The sequence below is a fragment of the Erythrolamprus reginae genome, chromosome 5 (assembly GCF_031021105.1).
Source record: "Erythrolamprus reginae isolate rEryReg1 chromosome 5, rEryReg1.hap1, whole genome shotgun sequence".
Taxonomy (NCBI): Eukaryota; Metazoa; Chordata; class Lepidosauria; order Squamata; family Dipsadidae; genus Erythrolamprus; species Erythrolamprus reginae.
Genome location: NC_091954.1, coordinates 24,849,634 through 24,873,473, shown reverse-complemented (window position 1 = coordinate 24,873,473; position 23,840 = coordinate 24,849,634). Strand labels below are relative to the sequence as shown.

The following is a 23,840-nucleotide window of genomic DNA, read 5'->3' as shown; positions in this document are numbered from 1 at the left end:
AAATAAACTTATGATTTATGATTATAACAATTGGGATAGATCATAGAATAAAAAGAGAGTTCAGCTGTGACTTTAGAGTAAGAGGTGAATTTATAATCATATTTATAATTGCTGTAAAGAAGATCAGATCTTTTTTCTTCTCTGTTTTTCTATTACTTCCCCTCTTTTACTTTTAGCAAAAGGTGTCTGGAAGACATTTTTTTGACAAAAGAGGATAGCAAAATTTTAAATCTAATATGGAAAATATGAACTGTTTATTTTCTACATCAAATTTGAAATGTTGTTATCCTCTATTGCCAGAGAAAGCTTCCATCTGTATTTATCTGTAGTTCTGCATTAGATGAAAAATATCCTCATACAAGTATTTTGGAGCATCAAGGCCCCAGATAAAATCACCATGTTGCCAGCTAGGAATGTTCTTATGGAAAACTAAGTTAGTAAGTCGTGGGAGCAGATGATTTATATTCTCTGGATTCACAATGATGTCATTCCCACCACTCCAAACAGCTGTTGGCACAGTTACATCTTCGATTTTATAAAATGGGGGCTTGGTCTGCGGAAGAAGAGATACAAAATATGAAAAAGTCTTTAGCTTGCCTATTTCCAGATATTTCATCTTTCAGTAATACCAACATTCTCGTTCCATGCATCCAGATCTGGAAAAATATACCTATTCTTTGAGAGATCCTTTCAGCTTCTATGATACACAATTCTTATTTTGTGAGTGATAAATTACAAAGCTCTTTTACATTAAAGGTTTAATTAAGCACTTGATTAAATTAAGAACTTCCGGTAAGATGGCGACTGAGGCAAACATCTAGTCCCATAGCTGGACCAAAAATAGACAACCAAAAGAGAAAAGACATGAAAAAAGTAGGGAAAAACCTAAAAACAAGAAGGACAGCGAAAACCCCACGAGGGTTCAACAAGGCTCATAAGGAATCACAAAGAGCGCTCGATCACCCAACCAAGGCAATGAGGAGACAGCTCATAAGGGATCCGATTACCTGAAGTCATCAGACCAGTTAGACTGAGATTCAACCCGGGGTGTATGTATGCTCCAACAAAGATCAGTGGAGTATCTGCTTGTGTGTCTGCACATGTTGTTAGCAACGTGTCCCAGTCTGCTCCAGTTTATTTCAGCTACCTTCATTTCTGCCTGATGCTCCCTAACAAACATAGCTATCAACTTTGTTTGTTTAGCTAGCAGAATATCACCCAGCTAGCTCTGGTGAGCAGCTAACTCAGGTTAGAGAGAGAGAGAGAGAGAGACTGCCCTAAAAGAAAAGGATCCTTTCTTTGCTTCGGGGGCAGGGGGGGAATACAAATATCCTCTCACAGAGTTTAAAACCAGCCTCTTTCACAAGGTTTTTTCAGTGAGACCACCCCACCTCCTGTATCAATCTACAAAAGACTTTGCTTAAGTATAAAACTTAAGTATTCCTGCTTTGAAGGGAAGAAAAATTGTTGTGCCAACTGAGATGGTTTGCAGAGCTACAAGCCACCACAAGAAAATTCATTTTTGAGTTCCCCTTACAAAGATTGTTTGGAAAATCTAAAACCATTTTTTTTAATAAAAAAAGGTTCCCTGGCTGCTAGTCCACCTCAATCTACATTTAAAAACCCAGAAGGAAAGGAAGTGTTAGCCAGCAAAAGTTATAAAAGTGCCCAGCAGAATTCTGCATTTTCCTTAAAAGCCAAGGGTCTGTTTGAAATATCTGTTTCTGTGGAGTTTCTGCCCAAACTCAACAGAACTGTAACATTAACTATATCCAACTGGACACTTACCCCCAACAAATTCAGAGCATAACACTCTTCATCTTACACTCCCACACTCAAACTGCACACCAACCACACACATGGAAAAAATTATCAACCACACACATGGAAGAAGGAGGAGCAGACTCCATTGTGATTTGTAGATTGTGCTCAATGTACATTCCCCTGCCCACAGACCTCCAAAACTTTACTTGCACCGAATGAAAACTGATCAAACTACTTAAGGAAAAAATAGAAAATTTAGAGAAAAATTTAAACACCTGAAACTATCAAAATGAAAAACCCCAAAGCCTTTAAAAGAACAAGCATAAACTGAACATAGAAATGACCAGGCAATTTCTAATAGAGCCAACCCTCTAGAGCAGTGTTTTTCAATTATTTTCTGTTAGCCCCCCCCCCCCAAAGTAAACATTTCGCATCACCACCAATTCTCTGTTGGGACGATTGTTCTCAATATTCAGCATGTTTTCGCTGAAAAAACTCAAGTGGCTTTTCAGCATGATTGGGGTGTAATGTGTTTAAGTGACGACTTAATTTATTTGGCTTCATGCTATCGGCTGCCAACATTTTTAGACACAGTAAACATATTGATCTTTCCCACTGTAGTCATAGTGAAGCCAAGCGCTACATACAGTTCATCATATTTCCTCCTCTTAGCTTTCAGGAGACTTACGTTTGTCTCATTATCTCCATCTCTCTCCTCCTTTTTTTCATCATATTTTTCCATAGAGTCTCTTCAGGATTTGTTATACGCACTTCATATCTCCTACTCTGCTGTGTGCCATTGTTCAGTGCAACCCCCCCCCCCCTACTTCCTGTGGCAAAAAAGCATGTACCCTAGGATCACATGCTCCTCTGACATTTCTCTGCATATCCTCGGGGGGGGGGCACTATTTGAGAAACATTGTCCTAGAGGAAGAAAACTGAGCCAACTCCTCAGAGGAAGAAAACCGCTGAACACATATCACCCACAGAAAAATGCATAAGTCAAACACAATACCCCAGCCAAAACCAAACCACCCACAATCAAGAAGTATATTTTATAATGCACTATTTCATAAGACTTCCAAGAAAAAAGTGGTGACCCCCCAATAAAGAGAACCAATGACCATAGCAGAATGAAGACTCAGCAAGTACATTGACTCTTTGATACTTCTTCTCTGGACAAGTAGAGGACTTGAGGTCACCCACAAGTACTCCAGACAGCTTTGTGGCCTCTTGCAGGTTTAGAGCTCCATGAGATAAACAGAAAAGTTATTAAATTTAGGAAGCTGCAAATTAAGCTTGCCAGATAAATTTGAAATGAGATTTTGGAATTAATTATAAAGAATCCTGTCTATAGAAAATATGCTTTCGTTTTGATTTAAAAAAATATAGTAAGTTTTTTAAAAATTGGGCTCTAGCGAGAACTAAGGCAAATCAAAGATTACAATAAAAGAACAGAAAATCAACTTACAATTCCCGAATGAAGCAAAATATTTTAATATTGGACAAGAAAGGATATTTCTGAAAACTAGATCCAAAAATTAATTTTAATGGTTTGTGCCTCTATAAAGAGACTGTCTGAAAGGAAAGAGAAACAAATTCTCCCTGACAAAACTGATACTGCTATGGAGGAAGATACTACACTGGACATGCAAAAGAAACTGGCTAAAAGCATTACAGCTTTAATTTAGCACATTTTCATCCCAGTTAGACTTTAATTAACCCAGTGCAGGGAGAAAACCTGCTTTGAAACAGTATGGATGATAGTAGTATGCAGAGTAGGCTGACACCAAGATTGTGGGAAGTACAAATATTGTGAAGATGGCTGCCCAGAAACCACACAGCTTTGTGTATGTATGCAAACACATGTCCCATTACAAGCATTATAATAATGTTTTCCTCACCATATTGTATATAGCTTTGTTCTGGTTTCCATAGTCGAAATGTTTAAATTCATCCGATTCAAAAATCTAATTTGGGAAGAAAGAGTTGTATAGACTTAGGATTTTAATTATCAGGTTCTCTCTTCACTTTGCAAAACTTTTCATAAAATGGAAGATTGTCTGCAAAGAATGTTTGGATATCTCACTCCATTGCAAGTTACTTTCAATCTCAGGGAGCCTCAAGCTATGTAGATTTGGGAGTTACTCTACCCACCATCTCTTGGGCCTTTCACAGAAGTTGAATGAATTGAATCCTAGATTGGCTAGGAATGTGAGTGTGAGCATGTATGTTTGGCTGGGTTTTCACAGGGCTTTGTGGTGATTACTGCCGACATCTTCCTTGGGTCCGATGGATGGGCCACTTGCTTCCTTCTCCTGCCACTGCTGTTCACCAAGTCAATTTGTCCCAGACCAGGTGTGTGTGTGTGTGTGTGTGAGAGAGAGAGAGAGAGAGAGAGAGAGGGAGAGGGAGAGAGAAAGTCCATTTTGGAATAAATGGCATAATCAATCAATCCAGAAGGAAGGAAGGAAGGAAGGAAGGAAGGAGGGAGGGAGGGAGGGAAGGAAGGAGAGAGAGAGAGAGAGGGTGTGTGTGCATGTTTGTGTGTGTGAGAGAGAGAGAGAGAAAGGGAGGGAGTGCAAACACTGTGCTGGCACTGATAGGGATAGCAGCAGCCTTCTTCCATCTTTCTTCTGCTGGGCAGAAAAATAGGAGAGAGACTTCACAAACAAAAGATAATTTTCTCTTTTGGCATCAGAGCCAAAGCTAAAAGAAACCAGTGGGGAGAAAAAGAGGGAAGGTAGGAACAGGGGAAGAACATTTTTTCATTGTTTTAACTCTCTAGCAACATCGTTCCCAGCTGCTGCTTTCTCAGTCAAAAGCAGAGCTTTTTTCAAAAAAGGTTAGCCCCCTTCTTCCTGGGAGACAGAAGAGTGGGAGTGGTGAGAGAAAATGAAGGTGGCATGGGATGGTGGGTGGTAGGTGGGAGCAAGGGTTGTCTTAGCCCTAGCGGGTTGCTGCCTCCTTGTATCCCCATAACTTTTCAGTCCCAGAAAGCAGCTGAAAAATACCCTCCTGTTTTGCAGCCATGCACCATTTTCTATCCTTACCTCCGCCTTATTTGGTTTTTCCTCCTACCATAAAAGGAGCTTAAAGTAAAAAGAGGCAAGGGGGGAGGGGGGAAGAAGTATCTGGGATTGGGAAAGGAAGGAATTGGGAAGAAGAATGAGAAGGAGGAAGGCTTCCCAGCTCAGGGAAGGCCTGCAGAATCCAGAGCGTGCCAGCAAATCCCATTGAACGAGAATAGTTTAATTGCCAAGTAATTTTTTTTAAGGTTAGTCCCTTTCTTCCCTTAGGCTTTAAATAGTTGAGAGATAGGGTATTGAATCGAATAGCATCAGGTGTCTTTTAGAGAGGAATGAACTTCTGTAATGACAGATATGTTGTGCCCAGACAAGATGTGTGTGTACGTGTGTGTGTGTGTGTGAGAGAGAGAGAGAGAGAGAAGAAGAAGAAGAAGAAGAAGAAGAAGAAGAAGAAGAAGAAAAAGAAAAAGAAAAAGAAAGAGAAAGAAAGAGACAAAGAAAAAGAGGAAAGGAGAAAGAGAGAGAGAGGAAGGAAGGAAGGAAGGAAGGGGGAGAGAGATATGAAAGAATGAGACAAAAGAAAGAGACAGAAAGAAAGAGACAGAGAAAGAAAAAGAAAAAAGAGGAAAGAAAGGAGAGAGGGGGAGAGAGAGAGGAGAAAAAAAAGAGACAAAGAAAGAAAGAGGAAAGGAGAAAGAGAGAGGGGGGAAAGGAAGGAAGGGACAGAAACATAAAAGAAAGAAAGAGACAGAAAAAAGAGAGAGAGAAAGAAAAAGAGGAAAGAAGGGAGAGAGAGAGGAGAGAGAGGAGGGAGACATGAAAGAAAGAAAAAGAGAGAGAGAGAGAGAGAGAGAAAGACAGACAGACAGAAAAAGAAATAGAAAAAAGATGGAAGGAAGGGAGAGAGAGAGAGGAGAGAGAGAGTTAAGAGGAAGGGAGCACCACAAACCCTGGAACTAGACATGGCTTCAGAAGACACTTTGAAACAGCACAGCAATTTAGGGCTGGAAGACATCTCGGAGGTCATCTAGTCCAACATTCTGCTGCAGCAGGAAACTTTACATTGTCTGGATTATTTTGGTCCCTTCAATAGAGAAGAAAATTGCCAGAAAGTAGAAGGAGTTTACTAGGACAAGGCTGCCATGCAGAGGAAGGCAGAAATAGTCCTTGACTTATGACCACAATTGAGCCCAAAATTTTGGTTTCTAAACAAGAGTGTTAAATGGGTTTCACCACATTTTACTCAATCCATGACATATCCTGGCTATAACAGCCATACAAGCTAGGGAAGTACATCTGAAGGCATGTGTAATGTTCTCATGTACAGAAGCTATGGTTAAATGTGCTGCAGAAAGTGGACTCTAGATGTGTTTTTCAAAATGCAGTAAGTGAGGTTGGATGTGTACAGTTTTAGAAGAGCTCTGTCTCTCTTTCTCTTTCTCTCTCTCTCTCTCTCTCTGTTTGTGTAATACAAATACTATATATGGCAGATGATGTATATTTTGGGGTGTCTGTGTGTAATATGTATGTATACATATGGCATATATACATAGGATTAAATAGTATATTTTGGATCTTCTTTTTTTAAAAAAAAAATACTTTGGATCTTCAGTAGTGGTAAATAGATAGGGAAATTGCATGTTGTTGAGGTCTGTGAGGTGAGGAGAAGCTAGGCACCCTAATCCTAATCCTAACCCTTGATGCGAGTGATGTCAAGTTGGCCATGCCCTCTCAGTCACATGTCCACCCAGTCATATGATCACAAAGCCACCCCCACAAGAAAAACAAGATGCCCAGGTACAGTATATGTGGTACATTGGAGTCCTAGTGTACAACCATTTAAATATGAGCCAGCAGTGTGCAGCAGCTGCCAAAAAAAGGCGAACACAATTTTAGGCTGCATTAACAGAGGGATAGAATCAAGATCACGTGAAGTGTTAATACCACTTGATAAGGCCTTGGTAAGACCACGCTTGGAATACTGCATTCAGTTTTGGTCGTCACACTGCAAAAGGGATGTTGAAACTCAGAGTACAGAGAATAGCAACAAAGAGGATTGGGGATTGGTTGCAGGAACTGGGCATGGCTAGTTTAATGAAAAGAAGGACCAGGGGAGACATGATAGCAGTGTTCCAATATCTCAGGGGAAAGAAGAAAGAGTCAACCTATTCTCCAAAGCACCCGAGGGTAGAACAAGAAGCAATGGATGGAAACTAAACAAGGAGACAAATAACTTAGAACTAAGGAGAAATTTCCTGAGTTAAAACAATTAATCAGTGGAACAGCTTGCCTCCAGAAGTTGTGAATGTTCCAACACTGGAAGTTTTTAAGATGTTGGATAACCATTTGTCTGAAGTGATGTAAGGTTTCCTGCCTAAGCAGGGGGTTGGACTAGGAGACCTCCGAGGTCCCTTCTAACTCTGTTGTTGTTGTTGTTGTTAGTCTGATACTAAACATTTAATCAAATGGCAGAAAATAGTACCATTCTATTTTGACTTGCAAAGAAAATGGGAAAATGAAAATTTACCTGGGTCCAATGAAGTATAGCTTTCATAGAAGTAACATCAGGGTAAGTTCCAAAAATAAAATTGTTTCGACTCTGGAGGGAAAGACCCACAAAATAATTAAAAAAGAGAGAGACTGATTGAGAGAGACCAATTAAGCTTCTAAATGTCAAAAAGAAAGGCAGATAGATTTCTTTAAATTGTCTGTTAATGATCTTGAAATTTTCAAACCAAGGAATACACATTCTGTCCCATTATTGGTCAACAGTCACCAAGCAAGGTGACTACAGGAAAGAAGGTGAGGGCAAAAAATCAAGATAGCAACTGTAACTGTGCAATCAAAGCTACATAGGATTAACTAATGAAAACACACTAATTAAAAAAGTTGCTGCATCTGCTAAATTTTGAACTGTTGTAAAAATAATCACTTACAGAAATAATACATACCATTATTGCAACATTGCACATAAAATTCCATATTAAAAATAAATACTTTGATTTATCTAAAGAAAATATTTCACAATCCACTTACCATATTTATGTTGTTTTGATTAAAACCTGCAACAGAGAAAAGTATTTGGATGCAAAAATAATTTAATCCTGGGAAGCTGCATAGATAGGCATTGATGTCCTTTGCTCTGTTGCTTAGAAAAATAAAGTCATTACTTCCCCAAAAATACTGGAAAATACAAAAAGAAATATTATTGCAAAATTCTAGAGAAGCACCTCTAATTGAATAGTTTATCAATTTCTCATTTAATTCAGTGGATTCAATATACCCATTGATTCTTTGCATTATTTTAACAATATTTTAAGATACATTCAATCTTTCTTTATTCCTTACTTATGGGATTTATGTCCACTATAATTAGTGGGCATTATTTACAATATTCATTAATATGAAGCATGCCAGTCTATGATGAAAATACAACACAATAATGCAACAGATGAAGCCTAACATAGAGAAAACTGTTACTATGATAACAGGTCATAACTCAAAGGCTTTCTAGAATAGTTATATTTTTCATAGGAAAGGGACAAATCAAATTTCTGTTGCGGGGCTAACATGTAGGATCACTGACCCCAAACCAAGACTTGTAAAATCTGTTCTCTGCTGGTTTGCTCAGATGTGCCTGTGCTTTGCATGTGTGCCCATGCCTACAGCAATAAAAAGAAACCCCAAACACATTTTTCAGAATATAAGATGCACCAGAATATAAGACGCAGTTTAGTTTTTAGGGAGGAAAATAGGGAAAAGAATCTGCTTACCAGGTATTCATCGGGCTAGTGTCTTTAGTCTGGTCAGCTTCAGCACATTATTTTATCCCCCGGTTAAGGGCTTAAAAAGTTTTTATCCTGAGAGAGTAACAATGAAAGAGCTTGCAAGCCAGTAAGAGCTGGGAATATCATTAGAACATGGAAATAAACAGTCTGAGCAAGTAGAGCAATGGAAAAAACCCTGAAAAGACTTAGGGCTTGGAAAACATTCTTCTTTGCAGAGATTAACAATGAAAGAGCTTGCAAGTGGCAAGAGCTGGGAACATCATTAGCCCCTGGCTAGGGCTAGAAAGAAATTTACCTAGAGCAAATTAGAACAATGAAAAAAACCCTGCAAAGACTTAGGTCTTGGAAAACATTTTTCACAGAGAGAAACAATTAAAGAGCCTGCAAAGTAAGAGCTGGGAATATTGTTAGCAGCTAGTTAGGGCTGGGAGAACAAAAGCTACATTCAGAGGATAAGGTGCATCCAAAAGGTGCATCTTATACACCAAAAAATACGGTAGCTTTTGCACATACATAGAAGCGAACTCCAAGATGGTGGTTCCCAAGGACAGCATCGACAGAACCGGCTTCATGATGTTATCACAGATTTACTAACGGTTCTAAAGAAGTAGGATCCAACCTCTAGGAACTGCAACCTCTAGGAACTTGGTGTTAGAATAAATTCTTAGTATGATACATGATTTCAAAAGAACACAGGGAAATTGCTGGATGATTTATTTGATAGCTAGTTACCTTTATAGAGAGGAGTGCATTAGGATTTATTTAATAGCTAGTTACTTTTATAAAGAGAAGTGCAATAATTTGTTTAATCAGTTTTATCAAAACATTTTAGACGAGAAAGTGAAGTTAAACCGTATAATTAGATTAAGCAAATATGACTTACACTGATGGGGGACAGAAAATAGATATTTAAAAAATAGTGAAAAATATCTGGAAGTGAATTAAAAATGGACTTTTAATATTTTTTTTTTTACACTATTTGTGGAAACAGCAAAGAATGGTCTCTAAATGTTTTCCAGGAATTATTCAAGAATTAGGAAATTATAAATTGGAGGGTTTTTTTAAAAAAAAATATTTATCCTAGGTAATACTAAGTGAAAATATGTTGTCTAATCATACCATAGATGAAACAACTGTCTTTAAAAAGTGGAGAGAGGAAAAAATGGAGGTAAAATAAATAAAAGTCTATGTACATGTATGTATGTATGTATGTATGTATGTATGTATGTATGTATGTATGTATGTATGTATGTATTTAATTTGACATCTATGCAACCCAATCCCAAAATACTCAGGGTGGCTTACAAAAATATAAAATACAAAAAAACAATAAAAAAAGTCAGAAATACAATATAAACTCTAAAACCCTAATTAAAACCCATAATAGACTGGCTCATCAGCATGCACACATACCATTCATACACTTTGGCCATGCTAATTGTTGATTCAAGGCCTCCAGCCGGCCGGCAAAGCCAGGTCTTTGTGGCTTTATGGAAAGCCAGTAGGGTGGGAGCAGTACGGACATCGGGGTGGGGGAGTTGATTCCATAGAGCTGGGGCGGCAACAGAGAAGGCCCTTCCCCATGGGCCAGTCAACCTGCATTGCTTAGTCGATGGGACCTGGAGAAGGCCAACTCTGTGCGCTCTAATTGGTATCTGGGAGGTATGCAGCAAGAGATGGTCCCATAGTTAGTCTGGTCCTGAGCCATATAGAGCTTTATAGGTAATAACCAACACCTTGAATTATGCCCGGAGACTAATACGAAGCCAGTGCAGCTCACGGAGTATAGGTGTTATATGGGTGTACTGGTACACCAGACAAACCTGGGCAAAGGTCCCCCTGGCCACAGCTGAGAGATGATGATCAAGGGTATGCCAATGTTTCTGCCCCCAGAATAATGGACTGACAGATTGAATAGTCCTTAGGAGGGAATGCCCACAGTCACTCGGCCTTGTCTGGGTTGAGCTTGAGCCTGTTGGTGCCCATCCAGACCTGTACAGCTTCCAGGCATCGGCATATCACAACCACTACTTTATTGAATTGGCATGGGGTGGAGATGTATAACTGGGTATCATCAGCATACTGATGATACCTAACCCATGTCATAGGATGATCTCATCCAGTGGCTTCATGTAGATGTTAAATAGTAGGGGGGAGAGGACAGACCCCTGTGGCACCCCACAAAGGAGAGGCTGAGGAGGTGGACCTCCACCACCCCCCTAACACCGACTGTGAGCAACCGGAGAGATAGGAGGAGAACCACCATAAAAAAGTGCCTCCCACTCCCAATTCCTCCAGCCATCGCAGTTGATGGTATCAAATGCTGCTGAGAAGTCAAGGAGCACCAGGATAGAGGAATGTCCCCTATCCTGGGCCCGCCAGAGATCATCCATGAGTGCAACCAAAGCGGCTTCTGTGCTGTGACCGGTCCTGAAACCAGACTGAAAGGAGTCCAAATAATCAGCTTCATCCAAGAGTGCCACCACCTTCTCAATAACCTTACCCAGAAAGGGCAGGTTGGAGACTGGCCTATAGTTCTTCAATTTAGCTGAATCCAGGGACGGTTTCTTGAGGAGGGGGGTCATACAACCGCCTCCTTCAATGGCTATGGAAATGACCCCTCACTCAAGGAAGCGTTAATCAATGCCTGGATCCAGCTGTGTGTCAGCTCCCAACTGGCTGAGACCAGCCAGAAGGAGCACGGGTCCAGTAGACAGGTGGAAGAACTCACAGCTCTCGAGGCCTTGTCTACTTCCTCAGGGGTTACCAGCTTAAACTCTTCCCAAATAATAGGACTAAGACTTGACCCTGTCAAATTGGAGTCCAGATCATTCTGAATCTGAGTGACTTTATCTGAAAGAAACTGAACAAACTCCTCAGCTCTGCCCTGCAAGAGTTCCACCATCTCCACTTTATTCAGGAGGGAATGGGTCACCCTAAATAAGACTTTGCTGCCTATATTAGGTAAGTCCTAATATAGGCTCTTACCCGCGTTTGGTTGGACTCGTAGTTACTGGCCCTCCATGCTTGCTCTAGGTGTCTGTTCTGGCATTTCATTCCCTGGAATTCCTCAGTAAACCAAGAAGATCTCCAGGGTCTACTACCTCGGAGAGGCCGCAAAGGCGCAATCTGTGGCTTTATTCCATGCCGTCCCTAGAGACTTGGCCAGGCTATGGACAAATGAGTTTGGAATTTCCCCAAGCTTCCTTTAAAACCCTTATGGGTCCATTGGGTGCCTGGGGCGGAAACTCCTAATTGGTTCCACCTCCCTGCGGTCAGGGATTGGTCGATCAAAGTCCAGCCTCAGAAAGGAGTGATTTTAAAAACTTGTGCATGTAGCTTCATTTATTTTATTTATTTATTGGATTTGTATGCCGCCCCTCTCCGCAGACTTCATGTAAAATTCTCCACCATCTTTATAAAAGAAGAAAGCAAACTTTTGTCAAATATTTTGTCAATATTCATTTCTAAAAATGTGTTCAAAAGATAAGAATTTATACAAAAAAAAATCAGTTTTGAAAAATTCTGTCCAGTTTTGTAGTCACATCTAGGTTTATTACATAATCTCTTATTCAAAAGAGGGAGTTGAAGTCATTTTTTGTGTTTAAATACAGAAGGTTGGGGGGGAAATCCTTATAAATTCTGAGAAAAAAAGGAGTTGAATTTTAAACCCTACTTCCAAATTATACAAACTGCAGGAGATAATAACCCATCTACAGTATATTTGTATACTGAATCAAATAGTATAAGAATGTAAACATATCGGAAATACCTACCCTTTTAACTTTGTAGGGAAGTAGTAAGATATATTTTATGATTCCCTTGAGGTCATTCAGTGTGGTTGGAGGTGCAAGACACATAAAAAGCTTTGTTTTCTGAGCAAGCTGTGGGAAGGCTGAAAAAGTAATAAGACCTGAAAGAAAGATAAGTTTTAAAAAATGGAAATCAAGCTAAATATAGACCAAAACAAAGTGCCAACATGTGCGAGTGTGTCCCGTCGATTTTTGCTTTCACCTCACATTCTGTGGCCTGAGCCTTCCCAGGTCTCTGGAGATTCCATCCCAGCACTGTTTGGGCATGCAAGGCTTTCCCCACCTCCCAGCTCCATTTGGGGAAAGGAGAGTTTTCCTCCCTCCCAGCTCCGTTTGGGGTAGAGAAGCTTTCTCCCTCTTCCAGCTCCATTTAGGGAAAGGAGGCTTTCCCCCACCCCTAGGCAGAGCTGCGAGTGGGGGAAGCCTCCTTTCTCTAAATGGAGCTGGAAGAGGGAGAAAGCTTCTCTACCCCAAACGAAGGTTTGGGGGATGGGAGGCCAAAACAGGGGGAGTCATGCGTGCATGTACAGAGGGTGGGATGTACAAGAGCATTGCATTATAGTTGTGGGCACTCGCATACATGCAACACTATGCGTGCATACACTTTCAGCACCCAAAGAAAAAAAGGTTTGCCATCATTGACCTAGAATATTGGGGGAAATTCACCCTGTTTTCAATTGAAGTTTACTAAAACCTGTGATTGGGTCAACTTTAAGGCTACAAACCCAACCAGTCCCTCCCCCTGTAGTCATACAAGGGGAGACACATTCAGTGGTGAGCTCCTGCCAGTATGGCTAATTGTGCGCAGCTCCACAGCTCTGTCACATGAGTGTGGGATCGAGTGCAATTTTGCTTCCCGCACCTGTGCAGGTAGAAAAATCTCACACGGAAATGCATGTGCATGAGCATTTCAGAGAGGTTTTTTTCTTCCCCACATGCCAAGAAAAGCTATTACACCATGCCAAGAATCCAGACCAGCACTACCCAGGGCACCTATCAGGGAATGGGAGAGCCCAAAGGGATACACATTGATTTTGTGGGATCAATGCAGGGGCAAAATGTCTTATTGTTGTAGATGCATATCCTAAATTGCTTCAGATAATTACAATGACCACAACAACAGTGACCATCAGGGCACTACAAAGGGATTTTGCTACTCATAGGTTACCGGACATCCTGGTAATGGGGCACAATTCACAGTAAAATCATTTGTAGCATTTTTAGCCGGACTGGGGATCAGACATGTATTGGTCACGCCACTCCATCCCACTATCAATGGCTAAATAGAATGAATGATGTGGTCATCTAAGGAAGCATTAACCAGAAGGGGTCCTGAGAAATGTCAGGCAAAAATAGATCAATTCCTGTTAGCCCAGCATATAACTCCAAGTGCAACAATAAATTTAAATCCAGCAGAGTTACTGATGGGATGAAAACAAAGGTCATGGTTAGATGGATTATACCCTATTACAATGCAGAGACACCTTTTGATTTGACCAGTCAAACCTGCTCATTTGTAGCTGGGGACTTAGTCTATGCCCATAGCTACGTGGGCTACCTGACTTGGGTCTGGGAAAAAGTAGTTGCAATAACTAGCCACAGGTCCTACCAAGTAGAGATAGAAGATGGAAGGATGTGAAGGAGACACATTGATTAATTCTGTGAACAGATAGTAAAGTCTAGTCTAAGGCAGCCAGAAGACTCTCTGTCCCAAGTAGATTCCAAAACAGTCAGAAAGCCAGACAGTACTCCACCCCAAATGGCATACACTGGTTCCAGTGGGTGGATGGGAGGGAGCTAGAGGAATTCACTCCACCGGACTATGGTGAAACATCTAGGTCTGGACTGCTGACACCCATGGACCTGACTCAAGTAATACAGGGTCCAACTCACGAGGGGGGGCACGCACCTGACATGGTATTCCTCTCTGAGCAATTGAGCAATGATCTGAGACTAAGAGGCTTAGAAGTGTTGCCTTTGTCATGGTCAGATCATTTTCTACTGGGGGGTCCTTCCTGGCTCTCTACAAGGAGGCACTTGTGCGCCCCCTCCTCAAGAAGCCTTCCCTGGACCCAGCCATACTTAATAACTATCGACCAGTCTCCAACCTTCCCTTAACAGCTCCAGCGGTCCTTGGAAGAAGCCGATTATCTAGGTCCTCAACAGTTGGGTTTCAGGCCCGGTTACAGCACGGAAATTGCTTTGGTCGCGTTGGTGGATGATCTCTGGCGGGCCCGGGACAGGGGTTTATCCTCTGTCCTGGTGCTCCTTGACCTCTCAGCGGCTTTCGATACTATCGACGATGGTATCCTTCTGCGCCGGCTGGAGGGGTTGGGAGTGGGATGTATTGTTAATCATTAAACAGCTATGTTTCTATATTGCTTGATTGTTGAGAAAGATGCAAAGATGAAATATGATTCATTCTTAACTTACCAATTGAAGCTCCTTGAGAATGGCCAATGTAATATAAACTATTCTGCTTTGTCTTATTTAGAATAAAGTTTATAGCTGCAGGAATATCATAAATTGCCATTTCATGAAAACTGTAATAGAGACACAAGCAAAGACACAAAACACTACTGAGATTTATTCTGTATAATAGGTTAAGGGTTAAAAAAAATCAGAAGGCGGCAAGTTTTTTTTTACTCTTGCCTTTAGAATAGAATAGAATTATTTATTGGCCGAGTGTGATTGGACACACAAGGAATTTGTCTTTGCTGCACATGCTCTCAGTGTACTTTAAAAAATTATTTAAGAAGGTGAACATATCTTTCACACCTTCCTCCTCCTATTTTGCCCATAACAATTACCCTGTGAATTGCGTTGAGAGAGAATGCCGTGCCCTAAGGTGTGATTAAAACTAACAGTCTCCTGGCTTGGGGGCCAGATGTGTCATGCGTTGGCCATGCCCACCTGTTTTAGCAAAGCCCACACAGTCACATAACCAACTAGCCACATGATTGCCCAGCTACATGATTGTCCAGCTACACCCACTGTCACATGACCCATAAGCTATGTTCACCGAGTCACATGACCACCAAGTCACACCCACCCAATCACATGATCATGAAATCCTACCACATGATCATCAAGCCACACCCACAAAATAAACCACGCCCACAGAACCAGTAGTAAAAAATTTAGAACCCACCCCTGGTACACATAAGGCATATATAAATAGAATTAAATGGTATATTTTTGATGTTCAGTAATAGTAAATAGATAGGGCAATTGTATCTCGTTGAGGCTTTTGAAGTGAGGAGAGGCCAGGAGAACCCTAACCTTTGACCTAAGTGACATCAAGTTGGCCACTCGCACCCAGTCACATGACCATCAAGCCACTCCCACAAAATTAAGTCATGCTTACAAAATTAAGACACTCCCACAGAGTGGCAGTAAAAAATTTTGGAACCCACCCCTGTTTCAAGATTATATGATGCGCTTTTGCAACCTTTTGACAATCAAAGTCAATGAGAAAGCCAGATTCACTTAACAACCAGGTTACTAACTTATCAACTGCTGTGATTCACTTAACAACTGAGGCAGGAAAGGTCATAAAATGGTGCAAAATTAACTTAACAAATGTCTCACTTAACAACAGAAATTTTGGGATCCATCGTGGTCAAAATTCAAAGATTACCTGTAATACAATCTCAAAAAGATACGTCTCCCATTTTACAAAACCTAATCAATTTCTCTGGCAAAAATATGCTTTTATTTAGTTACTATGTAGAGTGTTCTGAGCTTTACCTGAAATTCCAAAATTGTTCTTGGTCAATTGTTAGGTTCTGGTGTCTTCTAGACCAGGAAGTCCCTCTGTTATTTATTAGCCAAACATCATAGCCTGCATCTGCTAGAACAAATCCCAGGCTATTGCTGGGAAGATTGAGGATCCAACTTCTTCCTTCAGTTAGAATACCACATACCAGTAACACAACTGGTTTAGGCCCTTGAAAATAAGCAACATTAAATATTATAACATTTAAGGATAATTCTAGCAAGTAGCATTGTATTTCTATAAACATGGAACGTCACAATTCTAACTTTATGCTGTCTATGGAACCTTGAGGCTGAATATGAGCATAAAAGTATGAAGGCTGAATGAAAAGTAATGTTTTATAGATTGCCAATTGATGCCTTGACATGCTACAAGCTCAGATGTATTTTTTAGCACCTAGAGTTTCCCTTCAGTTATTGGAAAGTTGCTATGAGAAGAGTTAGAGTTGTTATTGTTTGTGAAATGGAAGCAAGACTTAGTGAGACTCATCATTCCACTTCAAGCAATGTGCCATGACTAAATTTTTTACTGCCGAAGAAGTAGGTTCAAATTATATTAATAGTTTAAGGCAGGTTGTTTATGATAATGATGATATTGACAGAAGTAATGTGCATGGATTTTTAAAAAATGGGGAAAATGCTAAATAACAAAGAACTTATTTGCACCAGCCACAGCAAAGTGGACAACTTGTGATAGCAACTATTGACTTCCACATGAGAACAGTTAATAAATTGATTAAGATCAATCAGCAGATCACTTAAAATGGACTGCTGTGAAATTTGGGGTTTCCTCTGAAATCCCAAGTCTGGTCACATTACTGATATTCTTCAACATTTAACAGTTAGTGCAGGATGGGTAGTAATTGAAATTTGCCGGCAATTGTCATGCTATGAAAATGAAGATGAGGGCTTTTTTCACAGACAGCAATGAAACACAGGCTCATTATATTATACAAACAAAGCATTAGTTCAGGAAATATGATCACAAAGCTTCACCTGTATGGAAAAAGGATGGAAGGAATACTTTTGGGGGTGTCTATATGATTCAAATGAAGAATTGGAAAGGACTATCAGGATCTGGTTAAAGAAACAAAACTGTGGAGGTATTTCCTGTAGGTTTTAAGAAGCTTGTCTATTAGTGGCAGAGGTATTTGATGAGTGTGTGGAAAAATAAGTTCTGGGTATTAAGGGCAAAATTCAAGGATTTTTCTCTTTTTGTTCATCAAAATATCCTATTTAAATTAAAACTAGGTGAATGCATTACTTTTCATTCTCGACTTACATACTAATTTGCCTCACAGAAGAGCTTGAAATGGAAATGACTCAAATAAAGGTCATAATAAAATGAATTGATAATAGACTTTGCTGGAAAATGTTGCTATTTAGAAATTATAAAATGGCAGCAGCTGTTTTTGTCATTGCAAAGCAACCATATTGTGACGCAAGACAATATCTCTAGAAAATAATTCCAAAAATGGAGCAGATCTTAGTGCCACCCAAACCCACAAAATGAAATGTACTGGCACCTCCCTAGCTAATTGTAACTAATAGATTGAATAGTAGCAGTAGAGGAAATGTTTTAAATGCTTAGTGTCAACATGTTGACCAACAGAATGTACAACCTCAGTGAGATCTCAGTATTGATATGTGAATTGCAAAACTATGATTTCACAAAGGAAAGTCTTTCTCTCACCTTAAGTGTTGAGCATTGTTTATTTTATTTTTATTTTATATTGTAGCTGCCATAGGAAAAAGTGGTATATACTTCCTTTAAAAGGAAGGTTTTTTGGAATTGATTTGCCATTGTCCCTTTCTAAAGCTGAGAAAGTGTGACCTGCCCAAGGTAATCTAGCTGGCTTGCTACCTTAGGCAGTACTGGAACTCACTGTTTTCCAATTTGTAGCCTGATGCTTAAGCTATTACACCCAAACTGATTGTCATCTCATCGACATCATGTACAAACCATCAGATGATTCACTTAATTCTGCCCTCTGGCTCTGCCTGTTCTTTTACATGAAACAAAATGAAACGAAACAAAATGACACAAAACAAACAAACAAAAAACCTTGCATGGAGATGTATTCTCAAAATGAAGTAACTGAAACAGGGCATCTACAGGGTCTTCCTGCTTTCATGAGAATGCATATTCTCCTTTCCATGTGGATACTCTCTTGTCATGGAAGAAGGGCTTGTGTGTTCTATTGAGAGCTATGGTGGACATATACCATCATAAAGTATTATAATTATTTAAGTTGGAAGGGACCTTGAAGTTATTCAATCATATAGGGGTCCGGAGAAATCATCGGATTTTTAGTTTCAGAAGTAGTTTTTTGAGTACCACTGAATCAAAGGTTTTACAAAAGTCTGTAAATTGTGTCCATTATTTTACCCTGATCAAGTTGAGTGGTCCATATGTTTTTGCAGTGTAAGAGTTGCAGATTACAGGATAATTTTTTCCTGAAACCAAATTGTTTGTTGGAGAATGGGTTATTAGTTTCTAAGTGAAGTGTAATGGATTGGTTTATGATTGATTCCATGACTTTGTAAATTATATAACCCAAAGAGATTGGTCTGTAATTTTCAACGTTACTTGGATCTCATTTTTTGAAGATAGGGATACTGGCTTATGACTATGGGTTGGGTAAGGAGCTAGTCCTGAAGGATTTTTAAAAAATTATGCTTAGAGATTTGGCCAAGTTTGTGGAGAACCTTTTTTAAGAAGTATGCATATAGTCCATCAAGTCCAATAGAATAGAGATGGTTTTAGGTTGCCTAATGCCTTTCTAATGTTATATTCTGTAAAATCAATTTGTCTTAGATCATTGAAGTTGATTGTGGTATGACTAGGGCATATTTGGCATGAGCCATTGCTATTTACAAAGACTGAGCTGAGGCTTTAACTGTTTCATCATTATAGTCTTTACCATTCGGTTCTTTAAGGAGTGGGATGGCTCTTGAGTCTTTGAGTTGGTTGTTTGAAAGAGTTAGCAATAAAAGGAATTCAGGCAGCAAAGAACATAGTCATGTTTTCAATATAATCAAAACTGACACCAGTCAGAGCATAGGGGGAAAAAATCAAAGAAGTAGTGCAGGATTGGATGGTGTGGACAGCCCTGACCCATAGAACTGCCAAGAGTTGAACACAACTGATTGGATAAATAATCAACATCATCAATGCAAGTTCTGGCCATTGGGTCCTACATAGATGTAAAAAGAAAAAGGGATTGCATTGTGACATCATAATGCTGCTCTCATTAATTTGAGCTCTTTTTTCTCCTTTCAATGTGAATAAAAGGATAACCTTAGTCTAGCCCACTGAAAATAGCCCCAATATAAACATTTTTGTTTGCTCCATTGTAAATAAATGGTTGAAAGCCAACCATAGAGCACTTGATCAAAGCAACTCAGAGTTTGTTCTCAAGTTGACTGGGAAGAAGAAATTGAAATTGTTACAAAACTCTCCGTGATTAATGTCAAATTAAGTCCTAATAGAAGGATAGCAGACTACAGATACCAGAATAAGTCTTAATTAAAGGACATCAGAATGGAAAAAATATCTGACCTTGTCCACACTGTTCTTCTCTTTTTCATATTTTTAACTTGGCATTTCATGACATTGAAAATACTTTTCAGTCGTTGCTTGACTTGTATTAAAACAGTGAATCTAGCAGACATTTGCTTTAGAAATCTTATGTTACTAATAATTCATCGCCAAAGTACCTGTTTCTTCAGGACTGTGTATTCCATTAGGAATTCTGTTTGCTTTGAGATAATAGCCATCACTTGTCAGGATTTCATACTCTTCACTGGGGTATCCCCAATACTGAATGATTTCACTCTGCAAAAATAAATAAATAAATAAATAAATCAACAACACCTTGGAAAATAATATTCAGGAGCATTACTACTCTAACCATTCATAATATGATAAATATTTTTAAAATAACTGGTCACTATCTAAGTCTTTTCTCTGTTGCTTTTTTTTTTACTAGGTGAAGCTGTTCCTTCTCTTCTGTTCCCCATTCTTTGCCACTATGTGGGGATAGGAAGGTACAATGTAATGTTTTTCAAATTTGACAACTTGTAGATGCATGATCCTTCCTATGCTGGCTGGGGAATTTGGGAGCTAAAGTCCACATATCTTAAATACTGGTATATTTTTTTCCCTTTGTGCCCCTGAACTAGAAGTTAATGCCAAGCCAGCTACATATTTTTGTATTTCAAAGAGCATCCAAAACAACTATCGTCCTGTCTCCAACCTTCTCTTTTTAGAGTTTATTTTCTATTAACTCTACTTGTCATAATCCAGAGAATAAACGCTCAATCCAGTCATCCTGATTTAAGGGATTACATTCATATGGTGAGGAGACTATAACATGCTAGTTAGTTGGGATTAAATGGTTTCAAAAGAAATAACAGATTAAATGCAAGGTATCATTATGTATTTTACAAAAGAGCCAATTTGGTGTAATATTTATGGTATGTAAGGGCCATAAAGTTACTCAATCTGGAAATAAAAGTTGAATAATACATTTCAAAACTGTCTCCCAGAATAACCAAAACAGTCAAGAACTTCAGTTAATTAAACCCCTTTTCTTGATCGTCTGGCTGAATAAAACATGAGGATCCTTTCCCCTTTACCAACACCTAGGTGAGCCATTTACAATGTTCATCAAATGTTCAGGCTTCAAGTATCTTTCATTTATAGATTTTTCTGAGATCACTGCTTGTTGGATTAAGCATATCATCACCCAAACCAGCCACATTGTGGATCTCTGCAAAGCAAAAACATGCAGATCAGTCATGAAGCTTTGTCAGTATAAGCCTTTTTCGATACAAGCCCTCAAACTAATCAACCAATTGAAGAGAAAAAAATCAGACTTCCATCTTAATTGGTCTTTGAAGTTTGAATAAGGTATAAAGAAACTTCCATCTTAGGGCTTATAAAAATAATGTCTATGATCCAAACCAGCAAATTAAGATTGCAATGCAGTGTCGGCTGACAATGAGTCAGTTGAGGTGACAGGGGCATGTCTTAGTTCCGTTGTAGGAGGAGCTTGGCTTGGTGATGCCTGATGAAGTGGACAAGGCCATGGGAGCTGTGAGCTCCACCACCTGTTTATTGGACCCGCGTCCCTCCTGGCTGGTCTCGACCAGCAGGGAGGTGAAATGGAGCTAGGTCCAGGAGGTTGTCAATACTTCCTTGAGGGAGGGGTCCTTTCCGGCTCCTTTAAAGGAGGCAATCGTATGACCCCTCCTCAAGAAGCCTTCCCTGGACCCAGCTGATCTGAACAACTATCGTCCTGTCTCCAACCTTCTCTTTTTAGAGTTTATTTTCTATTAACTCTACTTGTCATAATCCAGTTAGGAAGCACCTGAATGAGAAACTCATGGTCATGGAACAGCCACAATGCCACGGTGATACTCATAAATGCACTCTACAAGGATTGGTTGCAAAGCTATTTTCTTTTTACAGTATTGTAAATTGACAAACAAAGTAGTAGCTAAGTGGGACTACTTGTCTGATAATTCAGTGTTACAATTTTGGGCTAATCTTACTGTCATAGCAAAATAATCCAAAAAAAGCAGAATCCTAATAGTATTTTATTACTCCAAAGCTTGGAGGATTTGAGTCATTGTATATTTACTGGGTATACTTTAAGGATCTAAATTAAGAAGAAGTAATAAAAAAATATGTGGTGTAATGCCTCACCAATCCTAGAACAACCATCCTTATTTTAGGATTTTGTTACTGTTCAAAAAGTACCTAATAGGAACAATGCTGCTAATACTTACACAATATATAGGCATCTTTAGGACTTGTCACCCAATTAAGGTGGAGGATATATAAATATTTTAAATGAACAAATAAAACAGAGAACCATTTCCTACTATGGGAAAAGCTTCTTTTAGTCCTAAAAAAATGGGAAAGTTGTCACTTGCCAGCCAATGTTTAGTGTCTTTGAACGTAGCTAAACTGTGTTATACAGCCTGTAAAATCAAGCAGGCTTTGACAATTCAGTGATGCTCATCACGAAATGTAAAATTTAATCTTTTTATTTTTAATGATTTGTTTGCAAATCTCATAATAAAAATATTCATTCATTAAAGTTCATTTCAAAGGCATCCTAATAAGGAATCTGTTAACAAGGTGAAAAACTGCCAGATTTCATTGTCCATAAGCAGGCTAGATATGTCAACATTTCATCCTTGTTAAAAATGGAATTTTCCATACTATTTTTGTTGCAACACATTCCACTTCCCTAAATCCTGTTAATGAATCAAATTCCTCAGATTTCCTACCTCTCAACATTTATTTATTTATTTGCTTGCTTGCTTGCTTGCTTGTTTGTACTTTTATGCCACCCAATCCCAATGGGACTCATCAAAGTTTGTATGTTTATAATTTTTCTTTCTGTTGTTCAGGGTCCCTTTCCTTGTAAAACAGGTATCTAATGATCTGGCAATTTTAGGTCGGTGTTCTGCTCTTTCTTTTGATGAATTTCTACAATTATGTAAGTGATATTGAAGCCTTAACACTATATGTAAAATATTTTAAAAAACTAATGGTAAGTGATCAACAATTTAACTATCAGTAGTCATTTTTAATTTTGAAATTAGCCTGGAGACCTTGGAAAATTGTTTTTAGAATAATAAAGGATTATGGGAAAGTCACTGCAAATACACCCTATCTCTCTTTTCCCATATTTATATAATGTATTAAAGAGAAACTAGAACATATTATTGGTTAGCTATGACAGCTGTTACAGATATGGATGTAATCATATTAATCAATGGCAAAAACTTTAACCTTAGACTGTCTACTATCGACTTCACCCTATTCCCCGACCCTTTGGAACCAGCTCCCCCTGGATTGCACCCACCCTCCTTGCCTTTCGTAAACTTCTTAAGACCCACCTCTGCCATCAGGCATGGGGGAATTGAGACATCTCCCCCGGCCTATATATTTTATGCATGGTTATGTTTGAGTGTATGTTTTATTTTAAATAAGGTTTTTTTTAGTTACCGTATATTGTTTTTATTATTGCAGTGAGCTGCCCCGAGTCTACGGGGCATACAAATCTAAATAATAATAATAATAATAATAATAATAATAATAATAATAATAATAATAGTAGTAGTAGTAGTAGTAGTAATAGTAATAGTAATAGTAATAGTAATAGTAATAATTCCTAAGAGGTCTGTAAGGGGTGTGAATAAGTGCACCATTGTGCCTACCATCCCTGTCCTACTGTCCTATTGTCCAAATTTACCTATTCCTATTCTGCTTTTGTTTATATTTATACTATACCTATTATCTTGTACATGTTTTGACAAACAAACAATAAATAAATAAATAAATAAATATTTGCAATATTTTAAGAAGACATGGGAAGACCCAGATGAGTTTAGTTATCAGTTGATTCACTTTAAAAATCCAAACAATATTTTTACCTATAATGTTCTCTCAACTGAAGGATTATACTTCAGGGAATTAATAGTATATCTTTTTTTGAAAAACTAATAAGCATCTAAAACAGTATTGCAAGATAAATATATTTTCCATACAAATTAAGGACAAAAATTAAAAAATATATACTTTAGCTTACCTAGTTGTGTTTACCTAGAGAACTTGATACTGAATGGATCCTACATAAAGCTTGCAATGC

The 23,840-nt window shown here is 38.8% G+C and overlaps 1 protein-coding gene across 1 annotated transcript; it reads right to left on the bottom strand.

Moving 5' to 3' along the window:
* Window positions 1-303: 303 nt before the first annotated feature.
* LOC139168383 (lipase member M-like) lies at window positions 304-20,936 on the bottom strand. Its single transcript, XM_070753962.1, has 9 exons — window positions 20,835-20,936; window positions 19,891-20,008; window positions 16,144-16,342; window positions 14,827-14,936; window positions 12,358-12,494; window positions 7,830-7,976; window positions 7,321-7,392; window positions 3,669-3,734; window positions 304-553 (listed from the first exon to the last, which is right to left on the bottom strand). Exons 1-9 carry the CDS (start codon window positions 20,934-20,936, stop codon window positions 320-322), a joined length of 1,185 nt encoding a protein of 394 aa, XP_070610063.1. The 3' UTR covers window positions 304-319.
* Between the last annotated feature and the right edge of the window lie 2,904 nt (window positions 20,937-23,840).

Bases quoted from the DNA above. Each gene is read 5' to 3' on its own strand.
- LOC139168383 (XM_070753962.1), bottom strand. From the start codon at position 20,936: ATGTGGCTGGTTTGGGTGATGATATGCTTAATCCAACAAGCAGTGATC. The intron at 16,343-19,890 runs GTACTTTGGCGA...CTTATTTTCAAG, and splicing joins ACACAGTCCTGAAGAAACAG to GGCCTAAACCAGTTGTGTTA. The intron at 7,393-7,829 runs GTAAGTGGATTG...CTTTCCCTCCAG, and splicing joins ATCAAAACAACATAAATATG to AGTCGAAACAATTTTATTTT.